The 21,825-nt window shown below is 41.3% G+C and overlaps 2 protein-coding genes across 2 annotated transcripts; both read right to left on the bottom strand.

Annotated features, from left to right (window-relative positions):
- Positions 1 to 1,926: 1,926 nt before the first annotated feature.
- On the bottom strand, positions 1,927 to 11,605 carry timeless (timeless circadian clock). The gene is made up of 30 exons (XM_054785496.1): positions 11,461 to 11,605; positions 10,814 to 10,918; positions 10,580 to 10,733; positions 9,972 to 10,086; positions 9,820 to 9,882; positions 9,621 to 9,722; positions 8,156 to 8,311; positions 7,933 to 8,066; positions 7,718 to 7,805; positions 7,467 to 7,643; positions 7,165 to 7,382; positions 6,987 to 7,090; positions 6,455 to 6,624; positions 6,242 to 6,367; positions 5,775 to 5,926; positions 5,575 to 5,672; positions 5,378 to 5,501; positions 4,932 to 5,133; positions 4,715 to 4,854; positions 4,533 to 4,612; positions 4,324 to 4,447; positions 4,160 to 4,242; positions 3,919 to 4,073; positions 3,616 to 3,835; positions 3,294 to 3,362; positions 3,097 to 3,215; positions 2,777 to 3,011; positions 2,549 to 2,600; positions 2,378 to 2,433; positions 1,927 to 2,284 (listed from the first exon to the last, which is right to left on the bottom strand). The coding sequence occupies exons 2-30, from the start codon at positions 10,893 to 10,895 to the stop codon at positions 2,154 to 2,156; spliced, it is 3,729 nt and encodes a 1,242-aa protein (XP_054641471.1). The 5' UTR covers positions 10,896 to 10,918; positions 11,461 to 11,605; the 3' UTR covers positions 1,927 to 2,153.
- Positions 11,606 to 12,154: 549 nt separating this feature from the next.
- On the bottom strand, positions 12,155 to 19,862 carry prph (peripherin). The gene is made up of 10 exons (XM_054785497.1): positions 19,818 to 19,862; positions 19,179 to 19,748; positions 16,040 to 16,100; positions 14,462 to 14,557; positions 14,178 to 14,342; positions 13,968 to 14,093; positions 13,642 to 13,862; positions 13,510 to 13,562; positions 12,862 to 12,935; positions 12,155 to 12,790 (listed from the first exon to the last, which is right to left on the bottom strand). Exons 2-10 carry the CDS (start codon positions 19,724 to 19,726, stop codon positions 12,719 to 12,721), a joined length of 1,416 nt encoding a protein of 471 aa, XP_054641472.1. The 5' UTR covers positions 19,727 to 19,748; positions 19,818 to 19,862; the 3' UTR covers positions 12,155 to 12,718.
- Between the last annotated feature and the right edge of the window lie 1,963 nt (positions 19,863 to 21,825).

Below are 21,825 nucleotides of genomic sequence, written 5' to 3'. Positions count from 1 at the left end.
CAAAACATTGATGTGAAAAATGTTCATTAAAACAATAAAATGTGGATAAATGATAAATCCATAATTTCCTTTAGGATCAATACAGTATTTATATGGACTATGTTGTCTGATATCAGAAGTGACTTCTGTGTAGTGACCTTCGGTTTATAGCATTGCCATCCTTTTCATTTACACTGAGAAATGTAATTTGGACTTTGATTTGTTTCTAAAGTGAATAATATGTTGGTAGGTCGATTGAAAAATAGATAGCTAGACTTAATTCTTCAATTGAAATACATTGGGTTATTTTTAGATCAACTTGTATTTACAATAACACAATTAATGTATTTTGTTAACACACACTCCGACACCTATCATGTAATTCATGTTTTATAGCATGTGCTTTCCATGCACTTACAAAAGTAAAAGTTGTATATTCACAATACTGTATATAAGAGTTGATAACTATACATTAGCCATTTTCCCCAATCAGTGTGCACACAGAGATCATATACGAGGTGCTCCATCAGGTTTGACTTGACTGAGCAGATGGAAGAGATTACACCTTGTAAGTGTTTGACATGGCTGGTAGGTTTATGCCCAGGCTTGTCGCTGTCAACCGCTGCCTTTGCCTTTCCAAGAGCACTATTCCACTGTAAATGAGTGCTTTGAATGTTGGATGCAAAATGTAATGTAAAGCAAGCTGCTGATGAAATGAATGGGCAATGAAAGTGCCTGAATTCCTAAAATTGTTCTGCTCAAAATGAGAGAGCAACAGTTAAATGAACATTGTGTCCCAAACAAACTTAAATATAGTCCTCATTGGTTTCCAATGGAAAGGCCAGCCTTTGTTTTGAGAGATAAAAATCTGGCATCTCTTCACAGAAAGTTTATGCAACATGTACGGTAATCACCCTGCCTGCATCTGCTACTCAGATGTATGCAATAAAAGTTACTTTTATGTTAGGGTCACACAAAACCATTCATCCTGATGGTATAACAGACAGAAAAACAGTTAATGGGCACATATGTATTCTTTGTTCCAACCAATTAAGTGACAAAAACCTCAGGCACTTAACTGCACAGCTCCACCCACCATTGTACATATGTACACACACACACACTCTTTCTGCGGATCATCAGGTTGGATTCCGGCTTTTTGCGAGGTGGGGGCAGAGCAGATGCTGTGACAGGAAGTTGCTAACATACTCCAGATGTGAGTACAAGATACCACCTCTCACACAGCTGGAATATGAGGATGACCAAAGGCAGCAACTGCTGTCACACACACACACACACACACACACACTCTTTGTTTTGAAGAAAGTTAATATGGAATGTGACATTTGCAGGTGTGTGTCAAGTAGAGGTCTTATTTGTGTCTCTCCCATTGTGGTCATTATTCTGCTTTGTAAGGGATCTGTAGCATACCCTCACATTTTGAAATATACTATCCTTTATATTGGTAGGATGCAGTATGTGATCCTAATAGTTGTGGCCTACTTTTTCTTGGAACCCTCATGTGCCACCAACAGGTCATTGATGGAGCCCCTCTGCCCATAATCTTTGAATGATTTCCAAAAATGCAACAGATACTATAGCTTCTTATATCAAATAACATCGGCCAAATCTATCAATGTGGTGTTTTTGAAATACTGAGTTAATCAGACCAACATCAAGGAAAGTTATAGATCATGCCAAGTGATATAAGCTCTGCTGAACCGCCTCTTCATATTTTTTTATATTTATTTCTAACTGTAATAGGGAAAAAAAACTTGTAAGAAAAAGAGTGCACCACTTTCACAGCTCTATCAGCAGCAATCTGCTTGTGTGCCATCTAGTGTTCAATTATGGTAGAACCGTACACTGACCGGACCAATAATATAGAACGCATAACTTTTTAAAAATCAACTTGAAATCATGAATAAACAAAAAATGTTTCATACATAAAAGACATCAGCTTTCAGATTTATTTACAAGATGTTATGCTGATTGCCTGTAGATTTCTAAAGAGGAAAAACTGCAACTCACTTATAACATTAGAACTGCATATCTGTTGCTTATGAATACAATGTTAAGGAAAATGTTTCATAAGACTCACCTATGCCTATAAGAAGATGTACTTTTTCTGGAATTGTTTACACATACAGACTGCACTCATAAAGGATTGTCTATTAATCGTCATCCTCTTCTTCATCAATCAACACCATCTTTCGTCGACGCTTCACAGGAGCAGCAATGTCCTCCTTGTCTGAATCTGCATCGCCATTTGTATCTGGATTCATCACAGTAGTGGAGCTATCATCTGGAATGACAGCTGTGCCTTAGTCATATTGAGACACTGTAAACCTATTATAAACAAGTTCAAATAAGAAATTCATGAAATAGAATACAATACCCTCATCGCCGTCGTCCATAACTCTGGTTCTTTTGGCAGTCTTCTCTTTGCGCCTACTATAAATGGTAGAAAAAAAAAGTACATTGAGGAATTTTACAAGTTACCACGTACTTTTAGAGCCGTGAATAGATTGGGCTCATTAGATTGACCCACATGTTTCTATGACCTCACCTCTCAAATGAACTTTCTAGATCCTCAGTAGTGTCTGAGTTCATATCAGGAGCTGAAAAAATAAGGGTAGACAAAAAAAAGGGGTGTGATTTCCCATTATGTTTAATAGCTTAGAATGCAACAATAGCGACTCCCACAAGCTTCTTTTTGCTATTTGACAAAGCAAAATACATCATGTACCTGTAATTAAATGTGATTCGTGACAGAGCATATAGCGTCCTCATATACCTGCATCTTCAATGCTGTGCCGTTTCCTCTTGCGTGCAAGCAGCAGTGCTCTCAGAGCTTCTGTTCGCTGTTCACTAAACATTTCTTCGTTCTCCTCCTGAGGTTCTTCAGGGGGACTGCCGACGTCCATAAGGACCTTCTCACTTTTAGACTCCTCATTATTTGGACTAAGGGAGTCGGCCGTACTTTGGAGCTGAGATGCGCTGATCTTTGCTGGGATTCTCCAAAATGACTCCTAATTGTACAAACATTGGTTTTATTACCTGAAAACTATTTCAAGCAAGAGCCAGAGTTGCTAGATTTATACATTTAAAGCCTACCTGTTCATTTGCAGGCGCTCTCATTCCTAGTTTGCGCAGCAGCCTCTGGAAGCTCTTGTCCTCCATGGCTTCTTCACAAGCCTCAGTCAGAGGGACAAGAGCCACAGGCTGGGAGAAACCTAACCAAAGTAGCACATTCAAACAAGTGGATACTGCAGATTTTTAAATAAGTACAAGCCCTTGCAGTTACGTCTTACCATCTGCTATACGGTCACGTGCAGTTCGGACCAGAGAGCGTTGCAACCATGCAAGGGCTTCAGACATGCCTGAACAACAAACAAAATGAAGGTGATCCTCACATTTAAAACATAAGATTAGGAATGCATGCAAAAAGCAACATTCTCCTCTGTACAGTATATTACTGATGGCTGTTCATATTATTTCAGTTACGTATAACCAAAATAATACGTAGATTTTGAAATGAATACTTCTGTCAATCAAAACCGATAATATACATGGGGTGTTAACATCATACTGTACAATAATATTCAATATTCTCCTTTAATGAGTTTGTCTGACCTCCCTGATGCAGCGCATTCACCATGGCGCCTACGTCAGCTCGCCTCTCCCCTTTAGGCACAATGCTTTGGTTCCTCCTGTCGCCATTCTGTGTTTCTTCTATCTCCAGCTCATCATCATCATCATCCTCACTCTCTGACGAGTCGTGCTCTTCATCCTCTCTGTTCAGATCATCATCTGGAAAGCCCTGTGTGAGTCCAGCTAGGAAGTCCTCCTCGGTCTATACAAACAATTAACCCAAAATCTCACTCATCCTTGCTGTGTTCATCAAAGAACTGTTCTTACTTTTAAAGTAGGACTTGCCATTTCAGTGCCAGAACTCTTTGGACGAGCACCACGACTCCTCCTCTTGTAAAGTTCTCGTCTCTCAGAAACCAGGCCCATACTGAGCAGCTTATCCACGACACGTGCACGGGAGCGCTTGTGTGTCAGCTTCTTCAGAATGTTACCGAGCACATCTGCAGAGAGACGCACAATCAGTTTGACTATCTCACAAAATGAGCAATTTCGGTCACTCAATGACAACAAAGCACCCAAAGCCTACCATCAGAGTCTTTGTATTCCTCATAGAGCATCTGTAACTCATTTTCTTGCTCTTCTGTCCAAAGAACAATCCCAGTACCTTTCCTGTATTGCAGAAAAAACAATCAGTCATAAATCCCCAACTATATAAACAAAAGAACAAGTCAGCCAATCCAGAGAGCATACTTAGGTTTCTTCAGCTCTTTAGTACTCTCCACCAGACCCATATGCACAAGCTGTGTCACTACTTGCCGCCGTGTGCGTGTGCTGTTGCTTAGCAATGGCAACAGGGTCTCCACAATGTCTGGCACTGGCGAGAGTAATCAATAAAGGACAGTTCTCACAGTTTCTACATGTTATTATTTAAACTACAAACATGACTGCAAACAACAGACCTTCAGAATGACGATGTTCTTCATAGAGCCTGCGCAACTCCTGCTCTTCCTCTTCAGTCCATGCTGGCTTCTTTCCCACTCTGATAACATCGGAGATTGAGATGTTTTAAAACAATGTTTTTGCATCTACATGTACAGCTTTACATTCAAACACAGGCAGATGCAAAACAAAAAGCACCAACCCGTCCTTGCTGTAACCTTCTGTCATCTCACGCACAGCTCCAACATTTTTCCAGAACAGCAGTTCCACGTAAGCCTTATTGTTGGTTGCAGCCAGTGAAAAGAAACGGTTCAGCACATACTTGGCAAAGGTGACCAGCTCCTGTGAAGGACAGAAAGGAGGTTCTTACCACCACTGTGGTCTTGTTACTCATTCCATAACCCACGTTAATACTCAACCTTGTAAGCGCATGCAGCAGCATCACTCAGGATTTTGTTGAAGAGATGGAAGACTGACAGCTGGTATAGTAATGCATCCATTTTGAGGTCAACTGCCACACGGTGAAGCATTCGAGCAACACAGTGGTTTGTGTGAGGTGTGTTTTTTGAGTATGATTTGAGTAAGAGCAAATATGGCCGCACAATGCTGGGGTTGGCAAACCTGAGAAAAAACAGAAGACCAGCGAGGTGTCATATAATGTCATAGCTGACTAAAAGATTGCTCTAAGCAGAAGCTACTGTATGTTGGTATGGAGCTGGTTTGGCATCAGAGGATGAGCAGTGACACAAGTACCGTACAATACATGGAACCGTACTGGACGTCTCATTGCTCAGCTGTACCTAATGTTGTAGTCAATGAGTGTGTAAGTCTCTTTCGGTGACGAGTAAAGAAACTATTTCCTCACTTCTTGATGAAGTCCAGAAATTTGAACTCTGTTTCCGAAACCTGGACGGCTTCCAGCTCTTCTTCCTCTTCCATAACTACATCATAATCATCCTCTTCCACTTGAGTCTCAGGAGGCGTTGGCCCTGAAATCAAATATAAAAAGTGAATGCTTCATATGTTGTGACATTTGATGTCGTGCAAATACTGTTGGCATACTTGGCAGGTCTGCATGCAAGAGCTGCTTGAGGAGTTCCAATTCCTCTTCAGGTTCCACATCAGCTGAGCCAAAGACGTCTCTCTCAGGCCACACCTCCCTGAATGCATTAAGGAGAACAACTCTTATACGTAGTAGATTACTCATGGTAGAATTGTTGGATTGGTGCCGAATGCTAACAGTTTGGAGCGTAACTACTGACCTGGCTGCCCGCAGGAGAGCCAAGGCCTCTGGTCCCACTCGGGCCAGTAGAGCGTCCTGTACCCGCACCATGGCCTCAGTCCGCTGATCCTCAAACGGTGTTTCAGATGTGGCATCAAAAGGCACGATGTGCTCAGTTAAAGACTCTGGCAACTGTAGATCAAGGTTAGAAAGGTTGCATTAACGTATTTATTATTTTAAGTACTTTATTACCTAAAGTTAATGGTCAGGGTCATGACACATTTGGTTTACCCCGGGTTCTCTGGCTTCCTACCACAGTCCAAAAACGTGCATGTTAGGTTAAGTGGAGACTCAAAATTGTACATACGTGTGAATGTTTTTTTTTTTTGTCTAAATGTACCCTGTGATTGAGTTTTTCTGCAGTAATATTTCACAGAGCTTCAGTTCACTAATGTAGAATTGTGTGCATACAATAAAATAAAGCCTGACAAAGAAGGAGACACTGACCTGAAAATGTATTCCCCTCAGCTCGTCCTCCACAATCCTCCAGGTTTCTGCCAGAGCTTCTGGGCTCCTTTCTACAACAGGCTGAATTTTATCTCCTTTGGACTTTTTCCGCCTTACACGTTTTCTCTATAGAGTTGACCACAACTACCGTTAAACACTTCAAGCACACACTTAAAGGGAGAAAATACTACAAATTTACTAATTCAAGTTTACCTGCACTATCAAGTTTTTGCGTCCTTTGCAGAAGCGCTCTAACATACGTAGAAAGAGATGCGTTGACTCCACCAAGTCTTTAAGGTAGGACTGTGGCTGTCTGGTCTCATCATACTTTCGTAGCAAGGTCAGAAATATCTCCCTATATTCCATTAGGTAGAATATGTTACCTAGAAGGTATAGATCAAACAATTATAGTTACACATCAACAATACTAATAGTCTTTATAGCTGTCTATCGCTTTACGCAAAGCATGGAAAACAGTTCACTCTTCACTGCAGATACCTGTAAAAAATTTAATTAAAGATCAAAACGAAATAGAAAAAACATATTAGTAGTCAGTTTTGATTGACAGTGACATATGTATTAATTAGCAATGCAATGTATGTTTATTTTATAGTTAGCAGCAGTGTAGAACTTCCCTGCATCACACCAGGTGCTTTGCATGTTTTGGTTAACTATTAATATTATTTTGAGCATTATTATCTTTGTAGAGGCTGACTGCATTATAAACTATGGATTAGGGTCATACTTTTGATAACATTGGCACTATGACGGATGCTTTCGTCTTGTGATCGGTCCATCTCGTTCACAGTGAGCAGCAGCTCCTGATATGCTTTCAGCGCCAGGTGCATCCTAGCATGAACAAGAAGGAGAAACATAAGGACTGACATATTTCAAGCAATCTGAGAATGCTGCTTTCCAATTACCTGCGCGACCAGGACGTGGCCTCTTTGCGGTCTGTCAACATCATCTCATAGTAGTTGGTGATGTTGCGCTCAATGAAATGGAAAGTGCGACTGGACATGGTCTCAGAAACTAAATCCGCACGGCAACTGTTTCCACGATTAAAGGCCATGAAGAAGCTGAGCGCCCAAAGGTAGTAGGTCTCATCATGCTGCTGGGTCTGCTCTCGAATCAGACTTTCCTGGAGAGGAGGAGGCAAACAAACACTTTTTTTTATGAATTATAAATAAGTCAACTGTATTTCAAAAATGGCTTTGCTGCTGACCTTGACAAGGTACATGAGACGATTGTAGCAGTTCTCCAAGAAGTCGACACAAAACTCACGCAGGAAGAGTCGAACATTTAAAGCTGAGCGCCTTCTGTCCACACATTCCCGGGCCTGTCTGTTTCGCCTAGGAACACGTCTCACAGCTTTACCCGTGTCATGAGTATAGTTTTTGAACTAAGAAAGGAACACCGTAAACAGATCATTAATTAAATTACTTTTGTGAGTATCACTTCAGATACTATACTCACATTGTGAATATTTCTGTGATAAATCACATCTTTGTCTCCGATTGCCTTGAGGCCTTTCACAACAAAAGAGCCTCCAAAGCGGGAATGTCTGAAATAATAATAATAAAAAAAAAACATAGATGATAAACTGTACATTTCAGTGTGGCTGGTATAATGTCACGTGAAACTGATGGATGAAAAACTTTAAACACTGGCACAGCTTTCCTCTGATGTACCTGGTTCCTCTTTGCAGTGTACGATATCGTTTCTCTGCCTGCTCTTTCTGCCTCAGCCCCTCAAGCTCGGAAGTGTCTCTCTGCTTCTCCTCTGCAGAGCGAGCATGCCCAGCACTCACCAACGTGTCTGGTGTCTGCAACACGCCAAAAGAAAGCTCAAAGACAAAGCAGCTACTTAGATACAGTACACATGAATGACTCAGGAAAAGTGATTTGGCTTTACCTGGTCTCTGAACATGAGAGAGATGATTTCCAACACATGCATACTCCACTGCTGCTCACTCTGGGCTGACGCCAAGAACTTGACCAGGTCATCAAAACCGCTCATGTGAATGGCCCAAAGCAGCCTGTCGTGGACACTGGCGTCATCATCCACTTTCTACATTGGGAGGGAGAGACAAGAACACTCAGATCAGATGTGCCTCCTGTGAAACCAATGATTCAACCCCTTTAAAATGAAGTATACATTTCCGTGAGCCATAAGGGGAAAAGAACCATCAATTAATTAATTCATAATTTTTTAAATATTACATTTAAGGGGATGGGAGAAGCTCTCTGAATGTTCTGAACTCCTATTTCCAGGCTGGTTTGAGGAGTAAAATGCGGCCTGGAGGAGTTGTGCCATAGCGGAGGTCTGCGTGAATGTTGCTAAACTTCATCGTTGACGTCATGCCATACTAAAATTTAATACGTCTGTCGACTCGGCCGCAAATGAATGGAACAGAGTGTAGTACACCATGGAGCAGAAAGTCCGCCATGATGGTGCGCAAGAGAGTGTACAATGTATTCACTAGCTCTGAGCCGAGTATATAAAAAAAATTATACGCTGTGCGTACACTTTGATGAAATGGATGAATGTTATTTACTGAACACAATGAATATATATGTATATACATAAATGTGTAAAAATCCATTATACTGCATAAGTATGACCTACATGTAGATGTCAAAAACCTGAGCTGCAGTATGAAAGAAACTTTTTCCTTCTTTATTTGACTTTTTTCCTTCCTTACAGTGTTACTAATGCTTAATCAACATACAAAAGAATAATATTTAAATGGATAATTAACTAGAAGTATTTACACAATGCAACATTTATTTCAGTAATGGCATTGTTAATACATTTGATAGACCCTAGCGTAAATCATTATCATCACTGACTTGTCATGAATTCAACTAATCACCCAGAGAAACAAATGAGCTTAAAGCTTTATAATATTCTTTGGGAGTCCCACACAATATACACTTTGAGAGTCTTGTCCACTGTCCTGTTTATTTACAACAACCAGTGTTATAAATCTACAACATTTTTACGACACACACCTGTCTTTGTTTTTGGGGAACTTGAAAAATTACAAATCTGGCCTTTTGGATCGTCTATTAGAGAAATTAATGGCTGAGCAGTGTGCCGAGGACATGTTTACAATGCAATGTTTCTGGATTCTGCTCACGATCATGGCGGTCAAACCCGCGCAAGGCATACCACGGGAGTGGATGCCAAGTTGGCAGTCCTATTCAATTCGAGTGTCTTTGGTTTCTGGTTGAGATCGACTCAACGAATCGCCTCTGCTGGTCGCAGCGAAGTAGTGCACCCAATTTTGTGTGATTAAGCAGTAATCAGTATTCTCATCCCTAATACAACAAAGTCCAACCAATTTAAATTTTGCCACACTGACAAGCATGCTGACCTTCTCCTCCGAAGGATCTGCAGGTACATGAAGCACATTCCGGACCAGAAGCAGAATTCTCTCAATCAGAAGGTTGTCTTCCTCCTCCCTCTGCTCCCACTCCTGAAAGAAAAGCACGGAAGGGGAGAAGAAAAGCAAACACTCCAATAAATAACAGCAGGTGTGTGACAAAACAGATGTTTACCGGTCGATCACATACCAGTTGTAACAGGTTGTACAGCGTCTCACTTAAACTGCCAAACACCTTCTCACTCGAAAATGCCTTCAATACAAATAAAGTGGATGTTAACTACAAAGTAACTTGCACCTGTGAGGAAACTGGTAATACATAAAATGATAGAAAAGTAGTACCTCTTTGTAAGCTTGTAAATGAGAGGTCACTTTCAGAAAGTGGTGTCTAAACACGGGGTCGTCAGGAACTTTGCCAAAGCAAAGCAGAGCAGGTTGTGTTAGATTGACCATAAGCCTGCAAAATAACAAACATGTCCACAGGATCAAGATCCATAGTTTGTCCACTATATGGAGCAAAAGTGACATTACAAGACTATCCATCCATCCATTTTCTATACCGCTTTTTCCTCATTAGGGTCACGGGGGCTATCCCAGCTGACTTCGGGCGACAGGCGGGGTACACCCTGGACTGGTCGCCAGCCAATCGCAGGGCACATATAGACAAACAACCATTCACACTCACATTCATACCTATGGGCAATTTAGAGTCGCCAATTAACCTCACCTGCATGTTTTTGGAATGTGGGAGGAAGCCGGAGTACCCGGAGAAAACCCACGCGCACACGGGGAGAACATGCAAACTCTACACAGAAATGCCCAGGGGAGAATCGAACCCAGGTCTTCCCGATCTCCAAGCTGTTACTGTGTTGGCCAACGTGCTAACCACTAGACCACCGTGCGGCCCATTACAAGACTAGAGGCACCAAAAAAAGTTTCTGAGCGTTTACCTTATGCAGGCATCAAACAGGGTCTTGTCTTGCCCATGCTGAGTGATAATAGGCAGAAGGTCATGCTCAACAATGTGGCCTTCACCCAGCTGCTGGCGGACATCACGGGTGTCATCTTCATGGCGCAAGTATCTGATCAAGTCTTTCACACTCTCTGAGATACAAAATACATATTTATTTATTAAGATCTTTATCACAATATACTGTACAAATACTGCTGGAAAACCCACTCACCTAAACAATCGGCTTCTTTGTGATAAATGTCTCCTTCCAGGTATCCTAGAGCGCTGCATGTTGCCAGAAGTTCACAATTCATCCTGAATAACTTCACACACACTTCTGCAGGGCCAAGGTCCAGTATGTCACCAGAGAATACAGGATAAATAATTTAATTAACTGCTTTTTAAATGTTTTAGACACTTGAAAATAGATTGTTAAAGACAAACGTGCAATTTAAATAAATAGGAGCCCATGTTTACATCATGACTTCTCCTAAATAGCCTATTACTTGTCTACACAGTGGTATTAACACGAAACAGCTAATACATTACATAACGAACAGTATATCCTTACATTGATAAATAATGTTTAATTTAAGTGTTTTAAACACATTTACTTATCAATGTTTACTATGTTGGTAGTGTAACACTGCACAGCATCATATTGAGGAGTGTTTCTAATATTTTGTCCTGCCATACAGCCAAACGTTAGTCAAAACTGAGAGGCAACAATGTTCATAACACTCTTAAAGTGGATTTAATTTGGGATCTTCGACATACTGTGCATACATACTGTGCAGTAGTACCTAATGTTGTGGCTGCTGAATGTGTACATCTAAACAGTACAATACTATACCAGGAAGGTACACGTGTTCTACTTACGTTATCAAAAGTAATAGTTCAGATTGGTTTATAGCGGTCCAGGTTCACAAAGTACAAAAATATTGACAACAGAAGGGTGCTGTTTTTCCAAAAAATCAACCGCAGACAAACCACTCTCCATCAGCTTGACAAGTCTGGCGCCAACAGAACCGGATGTAGAATGTCGTCATTGAGTTCTTCTTTTGCAATTTAATATGAGAGGCATGTAGAGCGCATTGTTGCCATCTAGTGCTGGGAGTCGTTATCCACATTTAAGTGAATAACATTTGAATATTATCTAACTTCAGTAATACTGTATGCTATTTATCTTTAATGTAATTGCTAAAAATGATTATAAGAAACATATATTAGTTAAGCTATTTGGATATTGTTAAGATTAAATTATATTTATTAGCTTACTTTTTATCAATTCATGTCACAAACAAAGTAATTGTATTTTAGTGTGGTAAAAATAAGCCTGGAAAAATTCTCAATTCATTCAACCCTGTGATTGACTAGAGATGTGTTCACATGTGTCAGCATGAAATATTATGCAGTATGTACTTGTAGATGGATGGGTGGTACTGAAACCCTAACATCAAACAAGATGCAGGATACACATAATAAAATAATAGAAAAATAAAATTCAGTATCTCTTCTTACTTCTTAGTTCAAACTGGGCAATGAGGAGTGACACTTTAGACTTGCTTCAAGTTTATTTGCACTTGATCGTTCATTAATGCGGCAAATACACACAGCCATTTAATGCGAAACATTTCAATTTTCTAATCATTTTCAAACCATTATTTCCATTCCATTTTACATACGTTTTTATTGTCATGTGATATGGTTGGTTTAGGCAGGCAAGGCAAAGCCTCTGAAAGGGTGTTTTAATCTTTTTTTTTTTATTGAGGAATATATGTATAGCTGTTTTGCAAATTGCTGCTGTTACACTGTTTTTCGACTGCTGTTTAAACATATAGCAAGCTACAAACATGTGGCCATCAAAGAGACTCCACGGGATTGCACTGCAAATAAAGGCCTCAACTGGTATGTTGATCGGGCAGTTCTGCTTTGTCCCCCAGATGACACAGCTGTGTTTTGGAACAGCTGGGTGGCTTTACTAGCACCAAAGTGACAGACTGTCTAAATTTATTGATTTTAACTTTGCACCTGCATCCAGTTACTGTTTGCTAGACAATGAAACACAGAAGGACTTTTTTTTTATATGCTTTTTTTGTCATGGCACAGGCCTTCACATTATCCAATCCGATTCTTTTCAGTTGTCCTTGTCATCTTTGTCAGAGTGACCTGAGTCTCTCTCCTTCTCCCTCTTGGATTCTTTCACCACCTGGTGGAAAAAAATATGTTAATATTCCTACTGAAAGTTGCTGTTTTAAATTAAAATCTAAAAAAGCATACCTCTCCATCTCTGGTTTCAACAGTCTTTATCACAACGGTCCTCTTGGTGCTAGTGTCTGGCATGGGTTCATAATCTGGAAAATGACAGCTTGATTCTGTTTTGCATTTACAGTAAATGTATTGGAATTTTAAAACTAAAACAACACAGGGAGACCGTTGCTTGTGAAATTTCAGAACTCATTAGACATAAGTTCATTTTGTAACAACATAGCAGCAGCAGAAACAATGCTGTACTAATAATAATAGCGGTAATAGCGGCCAGCATTAATACGACTGATGAGTTCACTGTTAACAACATTATGGCAAGTGTAACATCCATAAGTTTTACACCAAACACAATACAATTTTTAAAGAGCATGCAGAGATAGATAAAGCTGCTTCATGCCATCTTGTGGAGTTAATAAACACTACATCAGGAAGCCACAGCTGTTGATGCCAATATTTTCCGACCAGATGCTCATTAGAGACCCGCACAGTTATTTGCATTTGTGGACCACACACTAGGCGACTATAGGAGACAGTTAATTAGTATTAATTGGAGTGTTTATTCAGTTCTCGAGTCCTCTAAATGTCACCTAGATAGTGTATCGTCACCATATGTTCTAAGCCCTAGCGATATAATTATTTGAATAGAAAACTATAACTCACCACGTTCACCAAAGTGATTTGTCATACCAATATTGAGCATAGGTACAGTGATCCTAAACAAGAACAAGAAATGTTACAAAAATATTTGGACAAAGTGAAATATTATTGAAAATGAGACAACGTCTCCCTCACCTGCTCTCCTCCCCTTCCAGCAATTTACGGTAAGTGGCAATCTCAATGTCCAGAGCCATCTTGACATTTAGGAGGTCCTGGTATTCCCGAAGGTGACGAGCCATCTCATCCTTCAGGTGGCGGATCTCGTCCTCCAGTCTGCCTACGTTGTCCTGGTAGTTAGCAATCTCATTGCTGAACTGGTCCTCCATGTCACGCATCTGCCTGAGCAGTGCTTCATTCTAAAAAGGTGCAGTGAAAGAACATCAAGGTTTAGAGGTTGATGCATGTGGTATGTGGTTGGGTGATGATATCACCCAAAAAAAGATCAAGTGTTGATTGCTGACCGTGTTCTTCAGAGCATCAATCTCACAGTTAAGGGACTGGATCTGCCTCCTGGACTCACTGGCCTCCTGCTTGGCCTGTTTCAAAGCATCACCATTGCGCTTTGCAGACTCAGTCAAATCTGCAAACTGCACAGGTAAAGATAATAAGTGCGTGCATCTGTTTGTCTGTTTCATTTGTTTGTAATTATCTTTGTGTTTGTGGTTGCCAACCTTGGACTTGTACCAGTCCTCAGATTCTTGCATGTTCTTCATGGCAATGGTCTCATACTGGGCCCTGATGTCCCTCAGAGCACCAGTGAGGTCCGGTCGGGCGCTGTTGTCCACCTGCAGGCTCAGCTGCTGTGTCTGCACACTTACTTGAACATCTTGGATTTCCTGATATTTATGAACACATATTACTCTCAAACTGCATGGATCAACAAATATGCCAGTGCTGACTTGTACTTTGTAGTTTTAATTCCTTAAAAAATGTCCTATCTATAATCTGCACCTACTTCATCATGCATCTTCTTGAGGAATTCAATTTCATCCATCAGAGACTCAATCTTCCTTTCCAGCTCCAGACGGGATAATGTGGCATCATCCACATCCTGGAATACAATAGAGAATATTTGGCTTTATTTTTCATGTGCTATCCAAAATATGAATTAATGAATTAATTCATTTTCTCACACTTTTAACACTATTCAGGGTCACAGGTGAGCTGGAGCCTATACCAACTGACCCTAGACTGGACACCAGTCAATTATAGGGCACATGTAGACAAACCATTAACATGCACACCTGTTGCAAGGGTTGAATTAATATTAGGGGTGTCCCGAGACGAGACGATACACAAGATTGGGTCTACGGGACGACATGAAATTAACAATATTTTTAATAAAAGTACAATGAAAAAATCTAAAAAATATATGACAATATATTTAGATCTACTAATTTAATTTCTACCACAATACGTTGCACTGCTCCTCACAAGGCTACACTCTTCTGCACTCTGTGTGTATGCTAGCGGCCCCGCCTCCACCCAACGAGACAAAGAGACTGTATGACTGACAAAAGGGCTCACTCCATTCATGGCGTTATTCTATGGAACAAACGTGCCAAAGTGCTGAAATCAATGCACAGAGTGAACTCTCTTCCTGCCTGTTTGGAGGCGGGAGACGAGGAAAACAGACACGAGTGCACATGACAATATATTGAGGCCGGCAAAAATAACAAATTCATTTTCATTTATTGTTTGATGAATTATTTATTTATTATCGTCCCGGGCCTCGTGCCCACGAGACAGTTTTTTTCTGAACAAGAAAACTTTTCACATTTGAATCCCGCAAGATCTTGTGACACGAGCTCTTACGACACCCCTAATTAATATAAAAAAAATTTGCCAGAATAATATATATATATTTTTTTGTTTAGATTAGTTTAGTTCATTTCCAACATGGGTACAAGTTTATACTGAAATACGTCACATGTTCACAGTTCCACATGCCCAAAAAGGAGTAAGAAAAAGCAGAACTTGAATGCCCCTACCCCCTCGCCATATCACACATACAGGCGAGTGTTGCTCACATGGCTGCGTTAGCTGCTGTTTGACTGATGATCACATCGTGACCCTTGAAGACTCACCATACTTCGTCAAGTGTTATTCTTCAAATGCTGTAGTAAATTAAAGCTTTTTAACAAGCTACCTATGAAAGATATTTTTCATGGCATGTGTTGGCAGGTAAGTTCCACATGGCAGACATGTTTGTTTTTGTTTTGGCACGCCTGTACAGTGTGAAGGAAAGTGGGATGAGGATGCTACCCAAGACACTACGCTGCACAGAGAGATTGCTACAGGCTGCAATAGCATGAGCCACAGGCGATTGGCTTTTCTAATCAGTGTTGAAAGGCATTTATCGGCATATGCCGATCACGTGCTTTTTCACAGAGATTGGCTGATACTGATCAGCGGCCGATTGATCAGGGCATCCCTAGTTACAATATAAGATCATCTGTATTGCTTACAACAATACTGTAGACATGCAGACAACAGAGATTGTTTGTTTCCGAATAGAGAACCGTGTGTTTACCTTGCGGAAAGCTGCCAGGTTATTCTCAGCATCTGCCCTCTTCTGGGCTTCTTCATCCAGTCTAGAGGACACACACATGCACACACACACACACACACACACACGCACGCACATTCTTTAGATGCACCACTAATCTTTCTACACAAAGGGTATCAGCTGGGGAAAAAAGCACTCTCAATAATCAATTTGTTGATTCACTGTCCTGCAAAAAGCTTTGGAAGTGCACCCAGTGGGAACACCAGCTGCTGTTTTCAACTAATGCAGTTCAATAAGGTCATCTTCTCTTGTTAGAAGGTTAAACATGCAGCCCATCTTCTATTTCTAATCAAAATTAGTATTAAGAACAAAATGCCCTAAGATCAAAGTGGCATAAAGATGGTGTTATTTCATTTCTGAAGTGTTGTGTAAAGCTGCAGCAAGTAGTTATAATTCCTGAGACATCTCTCAGTATATCCCAGTGATGAAAGTTTGCTAATTCTTCAACCTGATTGGTTGTCCATGTGATCAATGTCTCTTGTTCCATCTGTTCTGTCCAGCTAATGTCATACAGGGCTGGCTGGACATTAAGTAGATTAACGGGAAAGCATCACATCTCTCATCTTTAATTCATGTTATGTTACAAGGGGGCCTCTTCTCCTAATGGGGTCTCTGGCACCATTTAATCAGTGTAAAGGGACACTGAAAACTCACCTAATGGAGCCACAGAGTCATATTGATTTTTTTTTTCCTGCTGCATCCATTTACTCCCTGCTCCTCCACTGACCCCACCCTTTGTCAAGTCATGCTCATCTCCTCTATGCACGCATGATGAATGTGATTTGAAATGAAGATTAATGTGTGCACAGTAAACACAGGAAGCAGAGAACAGTAGTGACACAATGGGAATCTTTCCAGCACACAGGGAGCAATTGGCGGAGTTAAGTTAGTCTGAGATTCCTTGCTTCCATTTACTCCCTGCTCCTCCACTGACCCCACCCTTTGTCTAGTCACTCTCATTTCCTCTACGCACGGATCATGCATGTGATTTAAAATGAAGATGAATGTTCCCACAGTAAATACAGGAAGCCTACAATAGTAGTGACACACTCGGAAGCTTTCTAGCACACAGGGAGCAATTGGAGGAGTTAAATTAGTCTGAGATTCCTGTTTGCCTAAAATGTGAATGTAGGGGGTGGAGGATGATGTCGGCCCAAGGAGTTATAGGCCTCATTTTTAAGAATAGGCTTTGCTATTTCAATATATGTGTTTCAGATAATATTGCACCAAACACCTTCTAATTTGCAACACATGATAAAGTCTTCTGAAACCCATAACATTTGCACAGATTCACTTGTTTTTGTCAAGACCCTCCTCCTTCTTCTCCTCTCCCCTTCCTTTCATCCGCTTGTTGCAGCATCCTGATGTATAACACGTTTGAACAGGTGTCGGCAACCCGCAGCTCCAGAGCCACCTGTGGCTCTTCAGCCTCTTTGCTGTGGCTCCCTTCACGATGCTTGAATATAATATATGAATATATTTATATGAATATATGTCATGTCATGTCATTTTGACTGGCAGTCAGATTTGGAGGGCATTTGGGGGTATCAAAGTAGTTCAGAGGAGACAAAAACGGCAAGTCAGAGGATGCACAAGCATCATGACATGACAATAAAACTCTCTTGAATCTCTTGAATCTTGAATCTTGAAAAACGTGTGAGACTTGTAATTCGTTCTGGATGCGAGCGCGTCGCTCACCGGTGTCGCTGGCCACAGCTCCTTGTCGCCATAGCCGGAGAGCTAAAACAAAGAGGCTGTCCATTCACTGCGCTGCACATTTGTTGAGGCATCAGGCTGTGAGGTTTAACCAAGATACTATCACCAACCTACTAGTTGGCATCCGTTACAAATGCACACTGCACTTCTATTTGTTGTATTCTGTTGTTATAACTGGTAAAATTAAGAAAGATTAATATATTTTAAAAGTTTGTAAGATGTTTTAGTCTGATGAATTGCGCCTCAAGACTATTTTTCTTTAGTGGGGGAGGGGGCAAAATGGGTCTTTTGACTGTAAAGGTTGTCGACAACTGCCTTAGAAGGCCTTGAAGTGATCACCACATCTTCTTTGATGACAAATCCTGTAAAGGCTCGCCCAGAGGAGGAAACATCACCAGATTGTTAGTAACTCTCTACTGGTAACACGGGCTCATTTCAATGTTCAAGTAAGATTGTTTCTTTGTGTTTTTTGACACTCCTTTTGACCTCCTGCTTTTGGTGCACTTTTTGCAGTGGAATTCACCTTCTTCTCTGCCTGACTCTGCTGCTGTTGCTCACGTCCCAGCTGTCCCCGCACTGCCCACCGAGGATTTAGCCCACACCTATTCATGTGCTCTGAATATCAATAAACTCACGTCCTCTGCTCACACTAAGGTGTCTGTATTTTGGAGCTCAGCCCATGACCCCAAACCCATCCCTGACAGTTTTAGGGCAAGGACCCTCTTGAAATTCCTCTTGTTATAAATATTCTGATAATTATTATTTTTCCTGCAACTAAATTCCCTTTTTGAGGGTCTTAACATACTCAAAAACTCACAAAATTTTGACAGCAGATGAATCCTGGAGAAAGGGTATATACTGTCTCGCATTTTAGGGGTCCAGGACACTTCCATCCAAAACCTGCTCAGTAGCGACCCTGGAGGGCGCAAAAATACTAGCACCTGACACCAGTGCGTCCGATTAACACGAAACCCATGTTCATCATGAGAGGAAACTCATTAAAGAACTTATACAGTAAATTTGTTTTATTTTTTGTTTGTACAGCAATACAATGCTCAGTAGTAGTAATACAGTCTGCCGAGCCACGCCCTACAGCATCATTACTCTCTATTGATTGTTTTTTTGTCCGTCATTTAATTCGTCCGTCAGTCCATCTGTGTGTATCTACAGTAACAGTCACATACATAAGTATATGTATGTATGTGTGTCTGTTGGTCGGTCATCTATTTTGACTGGTGCTGTATACATACTGTATATACACATACAGATAGTTAGACTTATGTGTCTCGGTATCGATTTTCTGTCTTTATGTATCAACCTATGTATGGTATCTATCCAAGTGTTCATGTATGCTTGTATCAAAGCTTATGTCTATGTTGGTACCAACCTCTGCTTAAGCAGGGCCAGGTCCTCTGCCAGGTTGTCCCTCTCCACTTGGTACTGGTCCCTCTCCTTGCCAATGGCATCCATCTGGCGCCGCATCTCCCTCAGCTCGTCCTGAAAGATCTCAGAGGCGCGGTTGGGCTGGCCGTGCTGCTGCTGGCCTTTGAAGTGGCTCAGCTCCTGCTGCAGTGCACCATTCTGCTGCTCTAGGTAGCGCACCTTCTCGATGAAGCTGGCAAAGCGGTCGTTGAGCTCCTGCAGCTCGGCCTTCTCGTTGCTGCGAGTGGCGAGGAACTCCTGGTTGATGGCCTCAGCCATGGTAAAATCCACCTTGTCATAGGCCAGGCGTTGGTGTTGGACGCTGGGACGGGAACGCTGTTGGTGGTAGGTGGTGGAGCGGGATGACACCATCGGTGACACTGAGCGCATGTAGCGACCACCGGAGATGGGCGGACGAGAGGACACACTGGAGTAAGAGGACATGGAGATAGGGTGTGGGCTTCCGAAGGTGCGCCTGTAGGAAGTGGAGGTTTGCATGGAAGAATGGCTCATGGTTGGTGTCTTGGTCTGATCTCTGAGGAGAGAAAAGAGTGCTGAGGCTTGGAGACTGTCCTCAAGCAAGTGCAGAGCTTTATATACTCACACGCTGCCTTATTATTCCTCACCCCACCCCTTCCTTTCTCCATCACTCTTCAGCATGTCGCCTCTGGCCACTCCCTATCCTTCAGAGATGGAGACGGCCTCTCTGTCCTTCCAGCACCACTCTCTGGCTGGACAGCTCCACCCTTTTAACGAGAGAACCTCACGTTACCCCTTTAATGACTAAAGATGTCTTCTCATCTGAGTTACGTCCTCTTTGGCTCCTGTCTAGTTTTAATACTGCCATCCACATTCTATGCATGATTCCAGTCACTTGTGATGTCATTTACTTTTACATCAGTGTGTCCACATGCTAATACTGTAATAGGAATGTTGGAATCCAGTGATAGTTGCATTCTTTTCACCCTCCCTCTCTCTTCTCTCTCTCCACTGTCTTTCCTTTTATAGTAACTCGATTCTTAATGGATATGCTGCGCGTCTGGGGCACCGCCATGACTCTGCAGTTATTCAATAGCCTGTATGCTCTACGTACAGTCTCCCATGTTAGTCAAATACACCATAGGATGATTATATCTTGTGGTTTTTATTGAAGTATTTTCTGCAGCATGCATTTGTTATGTAGTACTTACTAAAAATATATATACACTGATTGAAATCATGTGAGCTGAGTTAAACTGATGTTAAGACATGCAGCAAGACACTGGCACACCAATACAGTGTGGGGTAGTAAGTTAAAATGTAATCCTGTGAAATTGTACTAGTGTTTGTATAACAGTTATTACATTTTCTTTGACCTTTTGGTTTGTTCAGGCTGTGGCTTACAGTCCACTGAAGTGATGGACACACTTGCTGCAGGGTATGTGCTCTCTAATAATTTTAATTGTGCTCTGCAGGCAGACTACCTCTAGAACATAAAGATGACATCATTCTGGGTACGGTCAGTGGCAATTGGGTGTGGCTTGGCAGCATAAGCAGCGCTTTCTCCTTTTTTTATATTTACATCTAATCTACGTTTGCATTTTAAATGCAACGGGTTTCCACTGAAGCGTCTACACAATAACAGCATTATCATACGTTATCCAAATGTAACAGACCTACATTCAGTTTTCCTCCATCTTGCTCTTCACATGCCTGCTACTGCCGAGGTCAGGTTCTGTGTGTCATGAATTGCCCATGTTCATCTTCGTCTTCTGTAATCTAATCAACTTGTGTTATGGTCACTACCCTCCTCCCTTTCCTGCTCTGCCTTTTTTTTTTTTTTTTACAGAAGATCCAACTCAGACCTGCACGTATGGATCTTTTGGGCTATTATCTTTTGGCATGCCAGGAGCTCACAGTCATTCAAAAACCGCAGAATTTTATGTTTTTTTTTTTTTTTATTGGACTCAGCTGCGGCAATAATACAAACCAACTGCCAGATGTTACCATTAAGGATTGATCCTTCTTCTTCTCAGAGAATCCCCAGAGGAACCATAAATCCAATCATCGACAGGATCGAGCTAGAATGTCTGTTTCCATTTCCACTCCACAAAGTGTGTGTCGGGTTTCATATCTAAATGGATATCTTGATATCAGCAAATTGGGCATATAAAGAGGCTTTGAGGCTCCAAGGGCAAAGTGAACATAAAGCAACACTTATGGATGTTGCGTAAGGGAGAGTTTATTTGCAACATGACACATTCTATGCCTAAATGGCATCACCTGAGGATAACCTTTCTGCAGGTCCAAACAACCCAATGTTGTGGTCTTGGCTGTGAAAAATTATGTCCTCGGTTCTTTCCTGAACTGCAAATGGCAGTTAAAAATGGAAACAAGTTACCAAGAGACCTATCATCAGCCAGCAGTGATCAATAGCTTCAGTGTTTGGTAATTAGAGTAATGCAATACCGCAGTGCAGGAAGATATACATGGAGTGCATTGGGAAATAAAAGCAAGGTAATACAGCGACGGAAAGAGAAAGGCATCACTATGAAAATGCCTCCTAAGAGATGCTTCACGATACATTTCAAATCATATCAGACATGGGGACAAAACACAACATGCTTCAAAGT

Source organism: Dunckerocampus dactyliophorus, chromosome 8 (genome assembly GCF_027744805.1).
Source record: "Dunckerocampus dactyliophorus isolate RoL2022-P2 chromosome 8, RoL_Ddac_1.1, whole genome shotgun sequence".
NCBI classification, from domain to species: Eukaryota; Metazoa; Chordata; class Actinopteri; order Syngnathiformes; family Syngnathidae; genus Dunckerocampus; species Dunckerocampus dactyliophorus.
Note: the sequence above shows the minus strand (reverse complement) of the source record. Positions and strands in the feature narration are given on the sequence as shown.